The following is a 22,029-nucleotide window of genomic DNA, read 5'->3' on the forward strand; positions in this document are numbered from 1 at the left end:
AAATCAACTGATAAAAAGCTTGAAGTCTCCAGCTGTTTCAGAATTTAGGATTTTTCCGATTTTAAGCGGTAATGCAGAGCATACCCATGTGTTACGTAATATATTCCACTTGGAACTCTGGAGCATTGCCGTGTAATCAAACGCATTAATATTTATGCAGAGAAATAAATACACTAAATGGAATGGACTATAAATAGCCTCATATCATGTTAGGTCACATTTTGCTGCTAAATGAATTTCGGTGACAATTTTTTTTTAAGTAGGTTTTTGGACTTTTTGGTTTTCAGAATTGTGGTTAAGGGGACATATGCTATAAAAGTTCAAGCCCCAACTTTGCCACTTATTGTGACCTATATGGTCACCTATGAAGAAAAGACCTAATTATTTTTTAAGGATGATAATAAGGTTCAAAAATGTTAATGAGGTAATATATAAACACGTAGTAAGTTGTAAAACATGATACAAATACAGCTTTGAATTATAAGTTTTATTTTTAAGTTTAAGAACTAATGTAAATAGCAAAATGGGCGAAAGACATGGACAGAGCACATTTAAGAAATATTAATCACTAATGAAATTAAACAATTAAGCAATCTCATAATTAAAAGCAAATTAAACCGGGTATAATTTTTTATCTTGGCAAACAACTAAAAGGTTTTGGAGAATGGGCCACTCTTGTTGTGGAAGTGAACACTCGTGTGATTTCATCTCAGAGCAACGTGGCAACAGCTATCAAAATGTTTACATGTATCTACTCATTGACCTAGCAATTCCACTTCTAGAAATTTACCCTAGAAATTTGGCAGATATTCTTGCCAAATATGTAAGGATCTACTTTTTTAAATGTTCACTGCAGCACTGTCTGAAAATTTAAAAAGACTTAAAATAACCTAAATGCCCCTCTATAAGGAACCAGTTAATTACAGAAAATGTATTCAATCGAATACCATGTAGCCATGATAAAAGAGTTAGATCTATGTACTCTGATTTGGAAGGAGGTCCAACACATATTAAGTGAAAAAAAGCAGGGTGCAAGATGTACACAGTATGTTCCTGTTGTGTACACACACACTGCATTTGCCTATATATGTGCTAAATTTATATATATATATATACTGTATATAAACAATACGTGATACTGTATATGTTTATGTTCCATATGTTATATATTGTTTTATATGTAACTATATAACTATATAATATAAATGATAAGTATTATAGAATTTATAATGTGTAGAGCATATATAGATATAAAGATGTAGACACAGGTAAATAAAAATTTATTGAAAAAGCTGGTAACCGTGGTTATCCCTATTGAGGGAGTGAAAATTCTACTTTAAATTTTACACCCTTCAATATCATTTGAATTTTTAAAACTATGTCCATATATTACCAATATAAATTTTAAAGTTTAATTTTTTTAAACAAACCTCTGTACTTTGCCATGAGTTCAAGGGCAAAGTCTGAGTATTGCATTTTGTTTGTCATGGTTTAAGTCCACAATAGGCACTCAAAAAATGTTTGTGGATGAATAGGGTAGCTGATGAATGGAGGAGTAAACAGACATAGGCATTAACTAATATAACAATTACGTCTGAAAGTGTAAAGATTTCTAGAGTATGCAGGAAGCTGAGGTAGGTTTCTGGATAGTTCTAGGCGTGGCAGTATTAGCCACATGGTGAAAGGCTGGTTTCTGCTCTGAGAAATCAGAGCATAGATCTGGGCATGGGGAAGTCCCCCAGATTGGTTAGAAGTTACTCCAAACATCTTTTTCCCAATCTCTACAGTGGGAGCCATAATCTCTGACACCACCTCCCCTTGAGAGGAATTAGAGAGGGGGAAGTGGTTTGCCTCCAGGAGGAAGAAGTACAAGAAGGAGACAGAGAACAGTTCCTAGAGATTTATTATAATCTAAATGCTGCTTCTTTGGCTCTTGCTCTACCCCTCCTCTCCCCACCACAGACACAGGCTCAAATACTCAAGAAAGCCCTAATGAGTGGCCCAAATGCAAAGATGACAGTCAGTTGGTAGGAAGCCAGAAGTCCCACCCATCTCTCCCACCATCTGATGCAGCAGCCATAGTCAAGTGCCTAGGAAGAAGAAACAGAGCATGAAGGAGGGCCCTTAATAAAGAGCTTCTCGAAAAGTTCAGAGGTCCCAGAGGACCCTGGTACGCAGCCAAAGAACTGACAAAGTCCCAGGCCCTAGCTTGTCAGAGTGACTGGAAGACAGCCACAGCTTCCTCCCCAGCTCTGCTGTCACAGAAAGTTAATTACTTGTTGCATCAGCACTGTCAGAATCATCCTAGAAAAAAAAGACAAAAGTCACCTGTAGAATCTGCAAAGAGTAGACATTTGTGTTCACAAATGCTGCTTATTCTCTCCAGCTCTCCAAGTTTTCTTTGGTGATTTTCTGAATTACACAACTTCTTGGGAGGCTGATACAGAAGGATTTAAATTTTGGATAATAAAATAAGCCACTGGTGCTCAATAAACAGCGCTGGGCCAGGCATTTTGTGTCAGAATTTCAATGAATGCTACTGGTCCTTACAGCTGTAAAGACAGTCAGTAGGGCCAGGCACCAGACTGGAGAAGAAGAGGGGGAGACGGAAGGGAGGAGGGTCTTGCTAGAGTTTTCTATAGCATGGAGAAGAACATAGGACCTCCTGTGTCAAATTCAGATTTGGCTAACATGCACTGAGAACCACTATGTGCTTAAGAATGGGACAGGTGCTTTCTGGTATCTTATTTTTAAGGGCTAAAAGGAAACCGAAGGGTTGAGAAGCAGGCTTTACTTACATCCAGGTCGTCCATTGCAGGAGGAGGTTTCTTGGTGCTAACCTTCTTCAACAGCTAATGGGAGGAGAAAAGTCATCACAAAAGAAAAGAGGGGCTACAGAAGAGCAATCTGCATATCTGTGGACCAAAAACAAGTGGTCACAGACAAACAGCTGCCTCAGCTTTAAAGTTCCTAATACATCACTGGAATGATCCCTTTTTTAAAAGGAAATTAAGCACACATACACACAGCACCCTCCCTGCTAATCCAGGTTAGGGTCTTGCAACTTGAATAAACAGTAGCTGAAATTCTGAAACTAAATGCCATATGGCAGTATACAATTTATTGGGAACTTACTTTATGATGTGAATTATTTTATGATAATTTATTTTATGATGTGATTTTTATACTGTGTAGTTTGAGCTTCCCATGAAGTTCTCTGGCTCAGGAAACACACACACACACACACACACACACACACACACACACACACACACACACAAAGAAAGTAGAAGAGAGAATAAGAATTACACAAAAGTAGGAAAAGGTTTTGCCAAACGTTTTTGGACTCTATGAATAGTGAGTGAATCTATGTATACAGTTTCACTAACAGAATATTCATTTCTCTCATCCCTACTAGATAAACATTGCCCAAAACATGTAAAGACTGTCAGCACCAACGAGCAGCCTGCCTGGGGAGCTCATGTCCCTCTGCCTAGCCCTGATGACCATCCTCCAGAGCCATGTGTGCAGAGAGCCACAGAGAATGATTCCAATGGGCAGAAAACAGCATTACCTCTGCGTAATGTTCCACTTGAGCTAGCTCCGCTTCTTCGTCCCCTTCCCAGTCTCTCCAGTTATCAAAGTCCACAGACAACCACACTGGCTGTAAGAGGGAAAGCACAGAGAGAGTCACAGGCCAGGAAGGCAGTGGCAGAAGTGTATAGTTGAGTGTGGGCACGTGTACAGGAGCATGCTTGGGGGAAAGAGGGTCAATGAGGGTATTATCTTCCCAACAGCACCCCTTGGCTAACCCCCCTCCAGGCTGCCATGTCATCATCATCATCTGCAAAGATTTACCAGAAGCTTACTAAGTGCCAAGCACACTGCCAGGCATTGTAGGGGATGGAAAAGCATAGAAACTTTCCCCTCTAGGTGTAGATTGACCAGAGAGAGAACACATCTGGGAAGATAACTGTATCATAAAGCATCCTAGGAGTCAACCAGGCTGCATTCCCTAGGATCAGAGACAACCCTTTGAGGCCCATATTCCAAGTTCCCACATTTAGATAGGGAAAGAAGTTATTCACTCATTCATTCAACAGATATTTATTGAACACACACTATGGGCCAGATTTTGAGGTTGGCATTGTGATTATTAAAATGTTCAATACACAGTCCCAGCCATCAAGAAGCAAATAGGGAAGGGAAATGTAAATAAATCATTGTAACACAATGTGGAAAATGTGACAGTGGGGGAAAGTGTGACAGAGGGTTATGTGGGGGATATCACAAGAACCCAGAAAGGAGCTATGGGAACCCGGGTTTCTTGGAGTAGTAACACGGTCTTTAGAAAGAGCAGGGATTAGATGGACAAAAGTAGTGGTGATGGAGACTTTCCAAGAAGAAGGCAGAGCTTGAGCAAAGGTACAGAGGTAGATAAATAGCCTGGTGCATTGAAAAGAGATGCAAGCAGTTTGCTGTGGCTAGAATGTGAAGTGTTAGGCAGAGAGTAAGGGGATATGAGGCTGCAGAAGGAAGGAATAGCCAGGTCATGAGCTTGTATGCCATGCTGTGGTGCTTGGACTTCAACCCAAATGGCAGAAGCTATCAGTTCAAATGCCAAGAGTGTTAGGGAGATAATGAAAAGGAGTAAAGTGAAGTGGAGCCCCTGCCCCATTCTGAGCTCCAACTCTAGGCATTTAGCAATTTAGACCAGTGTGGCCAGAGTCTCCAGTTTCCGAGAGAAGCTGAGAATCTGGATTTTTAGGTGAAATCTCCATATTTTGAAATGTCAGTAACCAATCAAAATAATTTTTTAACACTGTAAAGATTGCTACAAATGTGGGAGCCAGGCCAGCCAGCAGGCAGCCAATTTTCAACTTTAAGGAGGGAAGAAGCCACTGGAGGGTCTTAAGTGGAAGAGGGACAGGGTCAAATGGGTGTTTTAGACAGACCACCCTGCAAGCAATGCAGAGGATGGATTGGGGGTGGGGCTGAAAGTATGTTACAAACCTCAGTCAGTAATGGAAGAAGCCAAATTAGGAAGAGATGAAATAATGGATTCAAGACTTTTTAGGGGGTCAAACAGGGAGAGCCTGGTGAGTAATTGAATGTTGGTAGGAAAGGAGCCAAGAGTGAGTCTCAGACATAACTTGGGTACCTGGGTACATAGAAAGCCCAGGAGAAAGAGCAGCACTCCCCACACACCTACCTTGATATCTTCCTTGGTGAGCCGGGGCCAGGCCACATTCTCCTTCCATTTCCTCACAAAGCAAGTAATGGAGCGACCAGAGCGCTTATCCTGAGAGTCCTGCCAGATAAGAGAGTTTCATTCTTAGGGTCTGAGGTTTAGAATGAATCTCCAGTTTCCCAGGCAGCCATCCCATCCAGACCTTACTGTCCCACCCCACCCTTACCTTGCTGTTCACCTTGGCATAGAACTCAATCTCATTGTACAACTCCACTCCATCGGCATTCTGGCAGCTGAGGAGACAATGCAGCTGAGGAGATGCAGGAGGCTGAGTGTGGGAGCATTAGAAGAAGGGATGGTTTCTGGGAAACCAGGCCCTCTAGAGTGGGGGGCTATTACCTGAACACAATGCGGTGGTCTTCGATGAGTACGTGCACATCGGTGCTGTCCTCAACACAAAACTCCATGAACACATACTTGGGCCTGTCGTACCACAGGGTCCGGGCATGCTGCCTGAAGAGGAGTTGAGGTGGGGCTTCATAGGGGTGGGAGAGGAAAGACGGAGGGCATTTGGGAAAGGTGGAAGGAGAGGAAAATACAGGGACGTTTTATGCTACATCACTGTCAAAGTGGAGCTAAGTAGGACAGAAGCGGGTGGAAGGGGAGTGATGGGAGTGAGTGTGTGCCGCGAGGGTGAACCTGGGGAGAATCGGAAGTACGAGAGTAGAGAGGTGGGGAGTTACGGACAACGTTCAGGTCACACTTCCCCTCACTACCGCAAAGTTACTGAGACCTGGGGACCGGGATTTCCATGGGACCTCGCAGAACCTGGAGCGCCCAGAAAACGTGGGGGCAAGTAATCTCCAGGCAAAGGGGAGGCCAGAAGCACTTACCGTGCCATGGCGGCTCCCGCTGCCCCGTGGCGTTTGGAGTCCAAGAGAAGGGCCGCTATCTTTAGATCCTGGGGACACCCCCAGCAGCTGCCTCTCCTTTTATGGTCGGGGGAAGGGTTTAAAGGCAGGTGGAATGTGGCCCTACAGCCAAGGGATCCGCACTCCGAAGAAACTCTGGGAGAGCATAGTCCCTGCAGCCCTTCCCATTTTGGGGTATCCAGAAACGTACAGGTTAGGAACAGACGACCCATCCGCCGAGATCAGGGCAAAGGCTACACTAGAGTTGATACATATGGAAGGATTTGTCCCCGGCTTCATTCACCTGTTCCTCCAACATTTAGTACACGCAGTGCCTGATTCACAGCAGGCGCTCAACAGAAAAGCCAGAAGGCGGAATTAAATCCCGAAGGAAGGCCCGCTTGGAGTGACGTCTTAACTTGGTGACGTCTGAGTCCCGCCCACCCTCCTCCGGGTTTCCCAGCCTGCGCGCCGTTGCCATGGCAGCGAGGGGGCGCGGCTGACGTGCGGCGGCGTTTCCTGGAAGATGGCGGCTGTGGAAGCGGCTGAGGAACCGGTAACTGGGGTGGTGGCCGTTGGACCAACGGCGAAGGACGAAGAGGAGGAGGAAGAGGAGTCGCTGCCGCCCTGCGAGGCAGTACGCTGGGCGCCGGTGGGGGCGGTGGCGGAAGCCGGGCCCGGGGCCGCTGTGTTCTCTGAAGAGGCGGCGGCCGAGGACCCTGGCGCGGCCCCGGGCTCCCCACCGGACTCCCCTGGCCGGACGCTGCGGCGGCTGCGGGCCGAGCGGCGGCGGTTGGACTCCGCGCTCCTCGCGCTGTCCTCGCACTTCGCCCAGGTGCAGTTCCGCCTGCGGCAGGTGGTGCGCGGGGCGCCGGCAGAGCAGCAGCGCCTCCTGCGCGAGCTTGAGGACTTCGCCTTCCGTGGCTGCCCTCACGTCCTGGGTTACGGGGGCCCCGAGGACCCCGCCAGCGATGATGGCGACGGGCTGCCGGGGGACCGGCCATGGTTGCGAGGCGAGGACCAGGTGAACAGCTGGGGCTGGGCCCCGAGGGATATGAGAATGGAGGGCTGGGTGGATGGCGATGCTGTCGCTGACGAAGGTAGCAGTGGTGAGAAACCAGCTCCTCTAGGTGTGTATGTGCGTCCCAGAAGAGGAGACTAGACAAGTACTCGGGGCCAGCTGTAAGGTAAGATGACAGGCCTGGAAAGCTGATGGTGAGAGGTGTCCACCAAAGTTGTGGAAAGAGATGCAGGTGTGATGACGTGCGAGGCATAAGAGCAGTGAGCGAGGAGAGTATTCAGAGAGCAACGGAGCAAGCAGCTGAAGCAGTACTGCTCCCACTCGCCTTGCCGTTGCCTCGACAGATACCTAAGTCGTGAGTACATAGAGGACTCCGACCCTGGGGATTGAGAAAATCGGCTAGCGAAGGGCAAGTGAATTGAAATTCATGAAATTTTAGATCTGCATTCTGTCCATGCTTTACTAGAATCTAGAGAATGTCTTTCATCTTTAGACTCTCTCTTCTGGTTAAGAACTTTGTGAACAGCAAGGTCTCTTAGTAACTGAAAGAAACACAACTCCTGATTATATGAATTTCCTAATTCTGGTATTTTAAAACTCCTTCCCCGTCCTGCTTAATAGCTAGATATTCTAAATGAAGCCCCTTTGGTAACTGTGACAACATACATTGAATTACTCTACAGTAAGTACCGAGAATTTGTGTGACGTAACAAGGGAACATTTGAATCTCTGTAAGTGTGCAGTTGTAGATAGTTTGTTGGAAAAGACTTGCTGTTTTTTCTCCACCTTTTTATTCTTTAAGTTACAACTCACTCATGTGGCTTTCTTCCCACTTAAATTGGTTTTAACTTTAAGAAGGCTTTATCAGTATGAGATTTATCAGTATGAGATATTGACTTGCTTATTTTAATCTGAAATGTTTCTAGTACAGTCCTGTGTTTACTGTTCCACCCTTCTTTCCACACATCCACAGCTCCTTGCACAAGTCCTCAGATTGCCAGACTTTTAAGGAATAGGTAGAATAGAAAGACTTACTGTGGCAGGGCCCTGTTAAGAAGTGGGGAGCACCAAGGTTCCGCGTGGTTGTGGTGCTCTTCTGGTTGTTCATTTTTGCTTTTGGGAACAAAGTATAGAGCTCAAAACTTCTAATAAGCAGCTGTAATCTTGTGTGCATATATTGACACATGAACAGGTAGTGCCAAAGTCAGGGACATGTTTGAACCAAATGATTTACTGCTTCTCAGTTTCAGGGTTTTTTTTTAACCAGTACTTTTTCTCACTTCATACTGGAAATTATTTCTGTTATTTCCTGCCTTGCACCAGAGCTCATTGTTCTCTCCTGGTAAACTTGTTTGCCCGCACTCCAGTAAATAGCATACTCAGTAATTACCATGGCAAGTGACAGAGGTGAGCAGACACGCTCATGAAAAATGGAATCAGGATTTACGGCTGATTTCATTCTTCTTTGGCTTCATAAAGTTGTGATGCAATGAAAACAAAGTTTTCCTAGTTCTTTACTTAAGCTGGTTAGACAGCTTCTTTCACTAAGAGTTCATTGTTTGGAATGTGCCCTTCTGGACCTGATTGAGTTCAGTAACAAACAGCAAATTTGTATTGAGAGCTTAACCCTGTACCAGACACTGTGCTTGGTACAGGGGTACAGTAAAGGCCTTTGCCCTTAAGGAGTTGATAGGCTTAGGGAGACAGAATCCTAAACAAATAATTATAATGTGATATGACCTGGAGTAGAAGTGTATACAAAATACAGAGAAGGAAATGATCAATTATGCCTGGGGAAAATTGAGGAAGACCTCGTAAAGGGTAGCTAGGCCCACACTAAGTGTTGGAGAGGGACAGAGTTCGAAGAAGAAAACACAATACTGGGAAAGGATTGGAGAGGGAGTATCCTGAGAAAAGGCTTGCTTTCATATTGAGCAAAAACTAAAGCAAGAGGATTGCTATTTAAATAGCTGAACAGAAAGTTAATTTGTTGTTTTTCATTTGTTCTCTCTCAAACCTTACGTCTGGAGGCATTGGTAAGTACCATTTTAAGGTTAGATTTAATATTCTTTCAACTTCTAGTTTAAAATGCAGCTTTAAACCTGAAAATATTTGCTGGTTTTGCTTTGTAATGTTTTTGATACTCAAGAAAGGCAAGAGAGAAGCAGTTTTTGAGAATACATTGACAAAACTACCTCTCTGAAAAGTTTTTAATCATTTAAATGCAGAAAACTACCTGGTGGCCAACAGCGGGAAAAAGGAGTCCCTGGTCAGGGAACCTTACCAGATTTTTCTTTTTTGGAGGGGATGGGTAATTAGGTTTATTTATTCATTTATTTATTAATGGAGGTACTGGGCATTGAACCTAGGACCTCTACCACTGAGCTATGCCCTCCCCAACTTTTTTTAAAAAACATTGTTACCTTCCCAGCCCTATTACTTGACTTTGGATTTTTTTTTTTTTTCACTGCCTCAGTCACCTGTGTTTATTTGATTCTGCAATACACTGGAGGGGCTTTGAACTTTTACTGGAGAGGCTTTGAACTTTAAGAAAATTGGTTGTGATTTGTAAAGCCTTTCTCTGTACCCTTTCCTCCAGATTCTTTTGCAAAATTTGGCTGCAGAAAGTATTCAGGTGTTCTTCTGCGGTAATTGGCTATGAAGGATGGCACGTTTAATTCCTGGGAAGCTGTCTTGGCTAAGATAAATTGTGTCAATCCTAACTAGACCTTTGAGGGGAAAAAAGCAATCTTAGCAAAAGGCCCCATTGTATTCATATCCTATTTCCAATGAAGGACAAATACTTTCTTAAAGAAAACACATTTAATAAATTGCCCTGGATGAAATAATTATTCTTATTTTTGAACCTGTCTCATGAATTCTGTTTATCATTTGGGTTATTTGAAAACATTTTGTATTTTCCCATCTAAGAGTGAGCAGGAGAAACAGGAACGTCTGGAAACCCAACGGGAGAAGCAGAAGGAACTCATACTGCAGCTCAAAACCCAGCTCGATGACCTGGAAACGTTCGCCTATCAAGAAGGCAGCTACGACTCCCTGCCGCAGTCTGTGGTCTTGGAAAGACAGCGGGTGAGCACCACTGCCTCAGGCTCCCTTGTCCCTTCCAGCCTTCGCAGGACAGCCTTTTCTCACTTGTTCACTCGCGGCCTTACTGCTAGCCCAAATCAGAGGGACATTTTGCTACTACGTGGGACCAGTCTTTCTTCACACATGGAAATTCATGTGCCAAAGCTTTATGTTATGATGATTGAGCTCTGTTTTATGTTATTAATTATTATTAACATTTACTTTATTTATTGTATTATTAATAATAATTAATGGCTTATTAATTAGAGTGATATCATTATTTTATTGTTATTAATTATAGTAATATATAATAGTAACAATTATAATTTCTTTCATTTGATCATTAAAACTGTTCTGCTTGGGCATTTCATACAATGCAAACTAGTTTATTTCCCCAGCACCAGTTGATAAATATTCCAGGAATACAGACTGAGATTTTAATGCTGTATCTATTTAAGCAGCACCTGAGCAGACAGGTAGATCTGCTGGTCAAGCTACACCTACAGCCTCCCCTCCACATTTGTCTCTCTCAGTGATGTGGCTGTTTTTCTGGCAGGGCTGGAGTTACATAATCTGGTTTTCAGATTGTTCCTAATATTGTCACTAGGATGTTTTGTAGAACTTTTTCTTTAGCTGCCTAGAGTAGGGGGAGAAGGGATGAGAGGAAACTGGAAACTAAGGGAAATCAGTATTTATTCTCTTGGAGGCCATGGGGGAAGCTAATTGAATACTCCAAGAGAGGTTTTTTTGTTTGTTTTTTGTTTGTTTGTTTGTTTCAATTTAAAGCTGTTTTTGTTTTGTTTTGGTTTGGGGGGGTAATTAGATTTATTTATTTTTAATGGAGGTACTGGGGATTGAACGTAGGACCTCGGACATGCTAAGCACGCACTCTACCGCTGAGATACACCCTCGCCTCCAAGAGAATAAATATTCTTGGGGCTTTTTGGATCATCAGCCACTTTGGATTATTCACACTGTTGTTCTCCTTAGTGAAAGTTGCCTGTCCTGGTAGAAAATTTGCAGCAGGAGGAACCATTTCTGTCAAAGAGGAACTAGGGGTCCTTGTTACTATGAGGAGTAAAGGGTCTGTGCCCTCACCCTGATCAGAGTTGCATCATTTTTCTCACAAATTTGGGAGCTCTGTGTGTCTTTGGTTTCCATTGAAGGGTAGGAGGGAGGCGTACTAATAAAAGACTATCCTTTTTACTAAACTTTCACTAAAAATTCCAAAGGGTGTGCTCATGGCTTGTGGTCTTGATAGGTGATCATAGACGAGTTAATAAAGAAACTGGACATGAATCTGAATGGGGACCTCAGTTCACTGTCCACTGAGGAGCTTCGGCAGCGTGTGGATGCAGCTGTGGCTCAAATCGTCAACCCAGCCCGAGTGAAAGAACAGTTGGTTGAGCAGCTGAAAACTCAGATCCGAGACCTCGAGATGTTCATCAACTTCATCCAAGGTCAGAGGAGGGGACAAGAAGGGAAGGGTGGCCAGATGTCATAATTAATGCATTGTGAATACTAACACCTAAAGGCACTAGTCTTTGACGTACCATTTAAGAGATTTAATCACCCAGTAACAGGAGCCAGCGTGATGGAGCGCAAAGAACAGGGATTTTACAATCAGAGAGTTAAAATCCCAGCCCTGCCACCTACTGGCTTCATGTTCTTGGGCAGGTTACTCACCTCTTATCCCACTCTCCTCCTCCATGAAATCACTGATGCTTCCTTCACTCAGCAAATATTTATTAAGCCAGCCACTTACGCCAGTCACACAGTTAAATAAGATACTATTTGTTAAAGTGGTAGTCACTAGTAAATAGTATTTTTTCTTTAAAAATCTGCCATAAAGAGGCTAAATAAGTGTCTTGTCTTTATGACTACTAATTCCAGATGAAGTCGGAAGCCCATTACAGACAGATAGTGGACACTGCGAGTGCAAGGCCAGTGGGAAGACAGGAAATGGCTCCACCAGAACTGGCAGCAGCAAACTGCCTCCAGGAAACAGCAAAAGTAAGTACACCTTCCAGAATGGGCAAATCTATGGAGACAGAAAGTGGATTAGCAGTTGGGGGGGCTTGAGGGCTTGAGGAGAAGTGGGGAATGGGAAATGCTAACCACACAGGGTTTCTTTGGGGATGATGGTTGCACAACTCTGAATCTACTAAAAAAACCACTGAATTATACACTTTTCATGGGCAAATTGTATGGTATGTGAATTACCTAAAAGTAGCTGTTATTAACCTAAAAAAAGGTAAGTCTGGCAACATCCTGGGTGGCTCTTGGCTTCATGGGGGACCTGTACTGTAGCTCAGAAGCAAGAATGGACCTCAGCTTATGACTCATTGAATGTACCTCTGACCACTGTGGCCTCTCACTGATGAGCCACTGTGTTTTCTATGCAGCGAAGGCAGAGGACGTGAAGAGAGTTCGGGAGACAGGGCTGCACCTGATGCGGCGAGCGCTGGCAGTGCTCCAGATCTTTGCCGTCAGCCAGTTCGGTTGTGCCACAGGCCAGATCCCACAGACCCTGTGGCAGCGGGGCCAGGCTGACAGGGACTACTCTCCCTTACTGAAGAGGCTGGAGGTGTCGGTAGACAGGGTGAAGCAGCTTGCCTTGAGGCACCAGCCACACGACCACGTCGTCAGCTCTGCCAACCTCCAGGACCTGTCTCTGGGAGGGAGGGATGAGCTGACCATGGCTGTGCGGAAGGAGCTGACGGTGGCTGTGAGGGACCTGCTGGCCCACGGGCTGTACGCCTCCTCACCAGGGATGAGCCTGGTCATGGCCCCCATTGCCTGCTTGCTGCCAGCCTTCTCCTCGGCCCCCGAGGCCATGCACCCCTGGGAGCTCTTCGTAAAGTACTACCACGCCAAGAACGGCCGTGCCTACGTGGAATCCCCGGCCCGGAAGCTCTCACAATCCTTCGCCCTGCCGGTTATGGGAGGCACTGTTGTGACCCCCAAGCAGAGCCTGCTGACAGCCATCCACATGGTGCTGACAGAGCACGACCCTTTTAAGCGCAGTGCAGACTCGGAGTTGAAGGCCTTGGTGTGCATGGCCCTCAATGAGCAGCGTCTCGTGTCCTGGGTGAACCTCATCTGCAAGTCAGGGTCGCTCATCGAGCCCCACTACCAGCCCTGGAGCTACATGGCACACACAGGCTTCGAGAGCGCCCTCAACCTGCTCAGCCGCCTCAGCAGCCTCAAATTCAGCCTCCCTGTAGACCTGGCTGTGCGCCAGCTCAAGAACATCAAAGATGCCTTTTGATGAGAATGCCCTGGCCCTCAGCCAGCGCCTTGCTCAGGAGGGATGGGTGGTTAGTCTTCTAGGAGCAGCGCAGCAGGAGGAGGAGGGGATAAGACATTTCCCCTGGCCAAATGACTGCAAAGTCTGTTTTCCCCATCAGCGTAGCAGCTCAGAAAGATACGCTGGGGACCCTCTTGTTAACACGTTGATTGCCCACTGTGGATCCGGTGCCTCTGAGGAAACACAACTGTCACCCAGATTTGGGTGATGTGGTGATCAACGTGTTAAAAGGTTCTGCCCTGGCATGTAACCACAGTGCACATGTGGGTGCGTCCATTTGAGCTTGTGTAAAAGAAATCATCAAGGCACACAATTAACACTCTAACTCATTGCGCCACATCTGATTTTTAGAAAACCCGGATGCTCTAACCGTTACTTTCGTGGTGGTGAGTGACGGCACGAATTAGTCGTTTGTCCTGGAAGACATTCAACCTGAGGCTTCCGTTAGTCCAGTTGGGTGCCATGTTCCTTCACCCGAGGCAGGTTGAAAGTCCTGGGTCAGAATGTAAATTCTTTTTCTGAGGACTGATGCCCTTTTCTTCCTGACCCCAATGTCAGGGGAGGCTTTGTATGCTCTATAGCTGCCTCTAAAGCTGGGAGTGGGAATATCTGAGAAGAGCATTTCTAAGGGTGTTAATCACAAGTTGATTTTAATATGAGCCCTTTTTCATGTAGAGGGAAGAACTGAAATCTGTCCCTAACGAGGTGGGCCTTTCCTCATAGTGCAGATGATGGTCTTTTGGTTTTGGAGCTGGTGGTTTACGGGGACAACCGCCGTCTGGTACCACATCCTCTGGCAAGTAACCTTTCTCTGCACACCTCCCAGATGCAGACCCAGTCCCCTCAGAAGTGTGTGTGTCAGAGGTGTACTCCTTGAGAGAATCCTGGCCACCCAAGTCCAGTATGGATGGGAACACATGTTGGTGACCTGCAGCAGCTCCTCCTGGAGTTGTGACTCCACTTGTCCTGGGGGCTAGATGATGGAGGAGGTCTGATCATGTGACAGGTACTGCAGCCAGAGTGAGAACTGTGGCAGATCCCTGCTGACAGATCAGGGGCTGAGCATTTCATTGTGAAACTGAGTCTCGATTGGTCCTATTTGGTCTGTTTTTGCCCTTTTAATTAATATTTGCCACTCAGCTTGCATACTGCTCTGGGACTAACCAAAGATGAGCAAAATGTATCACCTACTGGAAGACCAAATGGGTTCTCAACACTACTGATCCAGCATTGTTTCATGTACTACATTGCCAACTGCACTTTGTGTCTGCACTATAACATAGTGCGTTTTAACTTAATTTTTCAGTAACATTATTTAAGATATATTATTGATAATTGGAATTAGTCCTCCTTCACATGAAATAGAATAAGTGTAAAATGTGAAAAATGATATATCTGTGGTTGCTAATAAAATCATTGTATTTTGTGATTTTGTAAGGTCTCTGCAAAGACCTTAGAGACCCTTGGCTTTGGTTTATAAGTCTGTTTGGGTGTTCTCAGCCCATCTGATCCAGATCGGTATTTCCTTGAACAGTGTCTGGTGTCTGGCCCTTCTGCCTCTTCTCTGCCCTCTGCCCTGGATCAGCTCAGCTTTGGTGTTTTTCCCCCCTTGAACAATGTCACTAAAAAATGCCCTGGGCATCCTGTCTAGCCCGGGTCTGCAGTCCCATCCCCACAGCAGATCTCAGCACACGTGCCACTTTTGGAATTGTCACTTTTAAATTCACTTGTCTGGATATCATTTAAGGTGGGTGATAACTGCTGTAGCCACATAGTATATAGCCCTGGGTCACCCCAGTATTAAATTTTCTAGTCCTCACAAAAACTAAACTAACTCGTATTAAGGTTTTATGCTAGCATCATGGGAACCATTTTTGTGTGTGTCATCCTAATTTAATTCTCACTATACTTGTAAGGCAGGACAGTATTATCCCCATTTTATAGCTGAGGAAACTACTGCAGAGAGTTAAATATTTTGTCCAGGTTTACATATTGGAAGAGCTGGGATTTGAACCCAAGTTGCCTGAATCTAAACCCTATGGTCTTTATACTGTTATGTTACTTCATTGTATCCCAGGCTGCTTCTAGATCTTTTGTTCCTCTCTCTCCTTTATCCACCCCCTCACTTCACCATCATTTTGGCAACGAGCAGGTATTTTCCACATACCTGCCAGAAATTTCAGCTGCCAAAGGACTAGGGTTACAGGGAGATGGGCAGACAGCCATTGCTCTGTCAAGTTCTTCATGAAACTTAAAAGATGTGTAGAGACAGGCATGCCAGCAGATACCTGCTAGTCACTGATAATACTGCATTATAACTGAGGGCAGAGGTCTCTGCTTGGCTTGGGGTGAGACAGACCAGAGAAAGGAGAAGAGGAGGGACAGGTCTCAGGCTATGCAAGAATAGAATGAAAAAGAGCCGCAGATATGTAGCCAATGAAAGTGCAGCATCCACTGTATGATCTGCAAAGCGTTGATAAAGATTTTCAAGGTGCTCTGCTGTTAGTTCATTCCTATTGAGCCCAACTGCTTGGGCCAGGCTAGGTGCTGAGGACTTATCTCTCTGTGCCTTAAGGGGACGCGCAGTCTAGCAAAGGAGGTACCAAACCAATTGGAGATTTGAATAGCTTGTTAAAACACAAATTGCTGGGTTCTATCCCCAGAGTTTTTCATTCAGTAGCTCTGAGGTGAGGCCAGAAAATTTGTATTTCTAACAAGTTCTCATGCTAGTTATGCTGATGCTGCCGGTCTGGGAACCACGCTTTGAGAACCACTGATCCAAACCAGCTAAAATATGTTCTATAATAAAACTAAACATGCATTGGATTGCTGAGGGAGCACAGAGAAGGAAGAGATGATCTCTGCCTAGGAGAATTCTAGAGTGGCCTTGAAGGATGGAAAGGATTTTGCCTGGCTATAGTGGAGGAGAATAAAGACACGTGGAACAGCCTGAGTGAAGACCCCAGGGCTCAGAAGAGGTTGGATCTTTGAGTAGTTAAGCTGGCTGGAACCCAGAGGGTATGTGAAGGGTGTGGAGGTGTCAGGAACTTATACTGCAGGGAAGGTAAAAAGGAAAGGAGTGAGAGTTCAAACTTTGGTACAGAGAGCCAACAAAGGAATTCAGGCAGTTAAATGGTGGTCTTAAGTTGTGTTTAGAGAAGTTTCTCAAAATAAGATCTATAGCTCGTAGCTCCACTCCAGACCTGAATTGGAATCTTGGATGTGAGATGTATGTTTAATAAGTGTCCCAAGCAATTCTGACCCACACAGAATTTTAAAGGACTGGAGAAGACAAAGAACAGAGGCTGAATCAGGGAGCAGGTAGGAAAGGATAGAAAAGATTTAAAAGACATAAGGCAAAATTCGCAGGATTTAGTTATTGATTTGGAAAGTGTTAGTAGGTGAGATGAGTCCAAGGCAATGATAAGATTTCAGGTTTCTATTTTCCAAGAGAGAAACAGGAAAAGAGGCAGAAGCAGAAACGGAGGTTGAAAGAAGCCCATGGAGGTGGAAATGGTCAGGGTCACGTGGTGCAGTGGGAAGAGCGCTGGGTTGGGGTAGGGAGACCTTGCTCTGCGCCACTAACTCTGGTACTTTGCTGCTGTAGAACTGTCCTCTCAGCTTTGAGGGGCCCAAGCAGATGATCTCTGAGGTCGTTTCCAACTCTAAAATGTCATATTCCAAACTAAAGCAGAAAGTATTTTAATTGAATGTGGAAATAGAAGTACTTAATTAGGGTGATAAACCACTGGAATGAGGTCCTGAGGGCTGCAGGGAAAATTGATCCCTGGAGAATCTCAAGAAGATAAATGAAACCCTAATTATTCCCACACTTTGCTTAAGACCAATCCTATAGGTTCGTCAATGTTCAAATGAGGAAAAACTGTAAGATGGTTTCTCTTGGTCTTCAACTGGGAAGATACCTAAAGAACCATCTAAAAACACTCAGTGAGTGATGGGAAATAATTCAGTTTGAGAGCCAACTATACTTTGACTCAAAAAACTAGGTTTGAATCCTACCTATGCTACTGATCAGGCTTAACCTCAGATAGCCTGATCAAGCCTTATACTCTCTAAATCTCAATTTCCTTATGTCTAAGTGGGAGGAAAATACCCAAGATACAAAGTTGTGAGAATTAAATAGGCAGTTGACTTAACCTAAAGTGCGTTCCTAGCATCTTGCCTGGCACAGAGTAGGTGTTCAATATGGTGACTGAGTAAACAGAACGGGCTCAGTAGAACTGAGTCGCAGCTCCACCACTTACTAGCCATGGATTTCCGACCAATTACTTAACCTCTCTAAACTACAGTTTCTTCAACTGTAGGACGGAGATAACAGTACTTATCTCCTAGTATTATCAAAAGAGATAATAAACGTAAATAGATTAAGTCGGCCTGACATAGGGTATGCAGCTGCTATTATCACCATAATCCTTCAGCTCCCTCACTTATTCTAGTCTGTAATGTTTCTGACATCACTAGACTCTAAATACTGAGGGCAAGTACCCTTATTTGTTTGATCTTCGTCTCTCGCTTCCTACACCTAACAATGCATACAAAGCGGGTGCTTATAAATGCCCTATTCCTGACTCTTAACAAGGAAAAAAAGTTAATTCCAAACTGTGCCCCCACCCACCCCCTAGTGCCAGAGAAAGAAACTACAACCAAAACATCAGCGGCGCAGCTGCGTCCCCGAGGAAACCTTCCGCGGGAAGCAGAACTCCTTTACTCTGTTTACTGCCATAGCTGCTAATAAAGTTTGATTTGAATAAATGACCTGCCAGGCCTTCCTTTCCCCTCAAGAGCTTCTTCCGTCCTCAGCACAGTTTACGACGCCACGCAAGAGGCGGGGCGAGGCCGGATGGGCGGGACAGGAAGTGACGTCACTCTCCCCGCGGTGAAAGGTTAACGGAAGTACCGTTTCTTCCTTTCTGCTGTAGTTCCTGAGTGGTTACCGCCGGTGAGTAGAACTTGGGTCAGGGTTTTACAATCTGCCGCCATCCGTGGCCTGGGTGTCGAGTTGCGGGGCGGTGGCTGGTGCCTTCTGTTTCTCGGTCTCTGGCGGCTTCGTTGCGGATACTGGCCTGGGAGCAGGGCCCGCGGGCGCCCTGAGCCAAGCCGGCAGTAAGGGCAGCCTGAAGTTCTGGCCCCACACCCTGAGCTTGCGGATTTCTGAGCGGCCCCTTCCTTTCCTCTGCAGAAATGGGCAAGTTCATGAAACCTGGGAAGGTGGTACTGGTCCTGGCTGGACGCTACTCCGGACGCAAAGCGGTCATCGTGAAGGTACCAGCTTCGCGGGCCTCTACGCCCTCGCATCCGCGGAATAGGGCGGGTTTCGGCGGGCGGACAACTTGAAATTCAAGACTTAGTTTGGGGCATTATCCACTGAGCGTTGCGAGTTGGGGTTGAGGGGTGAATGCACGAGAGCTTTTGAGAGAGAAAGATGCAAAATAAAAACAAATGGGAGTTGAATTGGGCAGCTAATACAACGCGTTCTCTGTCAAAGAGGGTTTAAATAATAATAACGAACGTTTTTTGAACGCTTGCTTGGTGCCTGGCATTGCTTTACAGGTGTTGTCATGTCCATTCCTTGCAGTAACTATAGGGTTACCTAGTACTGCTAAGGTTTAAAGATGTTAAGTAGTTTACCTGTGGTCAAACAGGTAGTAAGTAGGTGCTGCAGCTGGGACTCTGTAAAAAGAGGAGAAATTGTTTCTAGGCCAAATGGCCATTTAGCATAACCTAGCCCTTCACTGTGCCTTCTCCCTACATCTTGTAGCCTCTTATGAGACCTCCCTAAGTTCTGGCCGCGCATAGCACTGCTCTTGACTGTCGTGGGGACACAGGGGCACCCTTGGTTCCCCTTCCTCTATCTATCCGAGGCCGGTTTCTGGAGTCAGGCCACCAGGTTTGGAATCCTGCCTCTACCCTTTACTATCAGTACAATCGTGGAGGAAGTTAAGAGATGTAAAATCCTAAGAGCCAGTGCCCGGCACTTAGCAAGCGCTCCATAAATGTAACTGTTGTTATTTCTCAATCATTTACCTCCCAGGAGCCCTTTCAGGTACTTCCTGGTGGGAATGAATACCACCCTTACCCCTGACTCTTCGGGCATCTAGCATAGCACTTAGAATGTCTGTTTTGTGTGGTTTCTGTAGTGTTGGGCCTCAGGGTCCTAGGGGTGGGGGTATTCTTTCTGTACGTGCCCTACATCTAGCATAGGGCCTAAGTAGCAACAACAAAGGTAATTCTAAGTAACAAATTAATTCTTGGGACTTTCAGAACATTGATGATGGCACCTCAGACCGGCCCTACAGCCATGCTCTGGTGGCTGGAATTGACCGCTATCCCCGCAAAGTGACAGCTGCCATGGGCAAGAAGAAAATCGCCAAGAGATCAAAGATCAAGTCTTTCGTAAAAGTTTATAATTACAATCACCTCATGCCCACAAGGTGAGCATTTCAGGAATGGGAAGCGACTTTATAACTTTCCTCCCTCTGCTCTGCTGAATAAGGAGGTGACCTTGTAGCCACTTCAATGTGGGGAAGAGGCATCATTTTCAGTTTGTCACAAAGTGGCTGTGGTTTCCAGCGTTGCATCTTTAATCTATATTGGAACTGTTCACGTTCCTGTTATTTTCTGTAGTGACTTCGCTGGCTTCGCCAAACTAAATTGAAAAATCCCTTCCAAGCTTATTCTTGATCTGTCTCTCCTCACCTGATATTTCTTTTTAAGTGTTGAGTAAAGATTGTTCCATTTCTTTTCAGCCACAGTAGACATAGGCATAGGCTCTGGCCTGCCCTCTTCCACTCTCAAGGATAATTGTTATTATAGGATAGGGTAGTGGTGGAAAATTGAAAATGAAATGTGAAGTTTTTCAGTGGCTTGAATCTGTAAATGAGTTTGTTAAAATTTCTGAGTGAAGACTGCAACCATTTCCTGTCCATCGCACACAGTGGGTTGTGGCTCTAGGATCTTGCTTCAGACTTGTAAGATCCCCCCTTTCCATTAAACCATTAATGTCAATCGATAAGATAGGGCATTTCCAAAGAATATCAGCCGCACATTAGCACGATTTTTGATGATAGCTTTATGGAGTCAGACCTTAACAGCCCAGTCACCCAGGAGTGTTGAGGGCTGTTGTGAAGGCTCTGGCAGCGTGTGGGCTGCTCCTACCTCCCTGCCATTGTCCCCAGGTACTCTGTGGATATCCCCTTGGACAAAACTGTTGTCAACAAGGATGTCTTTAGAGACCCTGCTCTCAAACGCAAGGCCCGACGAGAGGCTAAGGTCAAGTTTGAGGAGAGGTAAGTAAAGTAGGCTTTGGTAGTGAATGTTGGAGACTGGTTTCACTCTTCAGTGATTCTCCCCTCATTGGTGTCCTTTTTTCCTCTCTCTAGATACAAGACCGGCAAGAACAAATGGTTCTTCCAGAAGTTGCGGTTTTAGGTCTGTCTTGTTTCAATCATTAAAAATACACCCCCAGAAAAAAAAAATTCGTGTCTGCCTGCTTCTTGTATTATTGGACTGGGAAAGAACATCCATATCATGAGAGACACTGTATGGTGGATGAGGGGCTATGGGAAAATATAAAATAAATAAAAGTTAAATCTGCCTTTGTGAGAGTTGGGCTACTTGTGTTCTCAGCCTCTTAATCCTTTAATGGTCTGGCTGCCCTCAGTGGGTAAAATGTGATACTGAACTATTTCCCCTAAAGGGCTACTCCAGACATTTTTAGGTGCAGAATTGTTTAAGCATCCCTGGCTTCAACCCTTTGTGTATCCAGAGAATCTTAAGTCATTCTGCACCCTTCCCTCTCCCCTGGCCCCCCAGTTGTGACAACCAAAGGCCCCTCTGAGTGGACATCGTCTACTTTGGATTGAGATTCACAAACTTGAGGTGGTTTTTTAAACCAGAGTGCCAGATTTGGCAGGTCAGAATTTCTATCAAATTGTCAAATGATAGTGGTGCTGCTTGGATGAGGACCACACTGAAGAACTCTCTTGATGACACCGACAGTGAAGGCCTGATCCCCAGGGGGACCAGGGAGAGGTTCCCAAAGGGTCTGGCTAGCAGAGACTGGCAAGAAAGGATGTGATTCAAGGAGCTTGGGCACTGTGTTGTCACCACTGTTGCAGAAAACCATTTGGCCCCTCTGATGTTTTACCTCTCATTGGAGACAACTGTGGCCACGTTTTCCTGATGTAGTCTGCAGCTGAGCTGGTTCTAACTCACCAAATGGAACTAAGATTCAAATAGGCCTACTGGCCAAGCTTCACACTTAACACACTAACACCTGGGGTGGAGGGCAGAGGGGTTGAGGAAAGGGGCTCAGCATATTACTCTTAGTGGAAAACCCTGGGCTAGGTAAAGATGGTAGGAAACATTGTGCACTATTTTACATACTTTCATTAAACTCCTCACCCTTAAGTATTGAGCATCATCTCTACTAAGTAGCATTCCTACTCTTGAGTCACAAATAGAACTACATTTAAACCCTCCTTTGAAA

At 45.2% G+C, this 22,029-nt stretch overlaps 3 protein-coding genes across 7 annotated transcripts; 2 read left to right on the forward strand and 1 right to left on the reverse strand.

Moving 5' to 3' along the window:
• Positions 1-470: 470 nt before the first annotated feature.
• On the reverse strand, positions 471-6,499 carry PTGES3L (prostaglandin E synthase 3 like). 4 transcript variants are annotated; one of them, XM_014551024.2, is made up of 7 exons: positions 6,314-6,495; positions 5,591-5,726; positions 5,418-5,484; positions 5,213-5,311; positions 3,575-3,664; positions 2,799-2,852; positions 471-2,304 (listed from the first exon to the last, which is right to left on the reverse strand). In XM_014551024.2, the coding sequence occupies exons 1-7, from the start codon at positions 6,333-6,335 to the stop codon at positions 2,269-2,271; spliced, it is 504 nt and encodes a 167-aa protein (XP_014406510.1). In that variant the 5' UTR covers positions 6,336-6,495; the 3' UTR covers positions 471-2,268. The 4 variants fall into 4 exon arrangements, with proteins under 4 accessions (XP_014406510.1, XP_014406507.1, XP_014406511.1 ...); XM_014551021.2 differs by having other exon boundaries at positions 5,591-5,704; positions 6,085-6,493; XM_014551025.2 differs by having other exon boundaries at positions 6,085-6,482.
• A 63-nt stretch (positions 6,500-6,562) lies between these two features.
• RUNDC1 (RUN domain containing 1) lies at positions 6,563-14,946 on the forward strand. 2 transcript variants are annotated; one of them, XM_032457260.1, is made up of 6 exons: positions 6,563-7,126; positions 9,154-9,159; positions 10,055-10,213; positions 11,472-11,670; positions 12,104-12,223; positions 12,616-14,946. In XM_032457260.1, the coding sequence occupies exons 1-6, from the start codon at positions 6,629-6,631 to the stop codon at positions 13,479-13,481; spliced, it is 1,848 nt and encodes a 615-aa protein (XP_032313151.1). In that variant the 5' UTR covers positions 6,563-6,628; the 3' UTR covers positions 13,482-14,946. The 2 variants fall into 2 exon arrangements, with proteins under 2 accessions (XP_032313151.1, XP_032313152.1); XM_032457261.1 differs by lacking the exon at positions 9,154-9,159 and having other exon boundaries at positions 6,570-7,126.
• A 3,452-nt stretch (positions 14,947-18,398) lies between these two features.
• Positions 18,399-21,016, forward strand: RPL27 (ribosomal protein L27). Its single transcript, XM_006175158.3, has 5 exons — positions 18,399-18,480; positions 18,721-18,803; positions 19,803-19,972; positions 20,717-20,827; positions 20,921-21,016. The coding sequence occupies exons 2-5, from the start codon at positions 18,723-18,725 to the stop codon at positions 20,967-20,969; spliced, it is 411 nt and encodes a 136-aa protein (XP_006175220.1). The 5' UTR covers positions 18,399-18,480; positions 18,721-18,722; the 3' UTR covers positions 20,970-21,016.
• Positions 21,017-22,029: the final 1,013 nt, after the last annotated feature.

The sequence above is a fragment of the Camelus ferus genome, chromosome 16 (genome assembly GCF_009834535.1).
Source record: "Camelus ferus isolate YT-003-E chromosome 16, BCGSAC_Cfer_1.0, whole genome shotgun sequence".
In the NCBI taxonomy this organism is placed as follows: Eukaryota; Metazoa; Chordata; class Mammalia; order Artiodactyla; family Camelidae; genus Camelus; species Camelus ferus.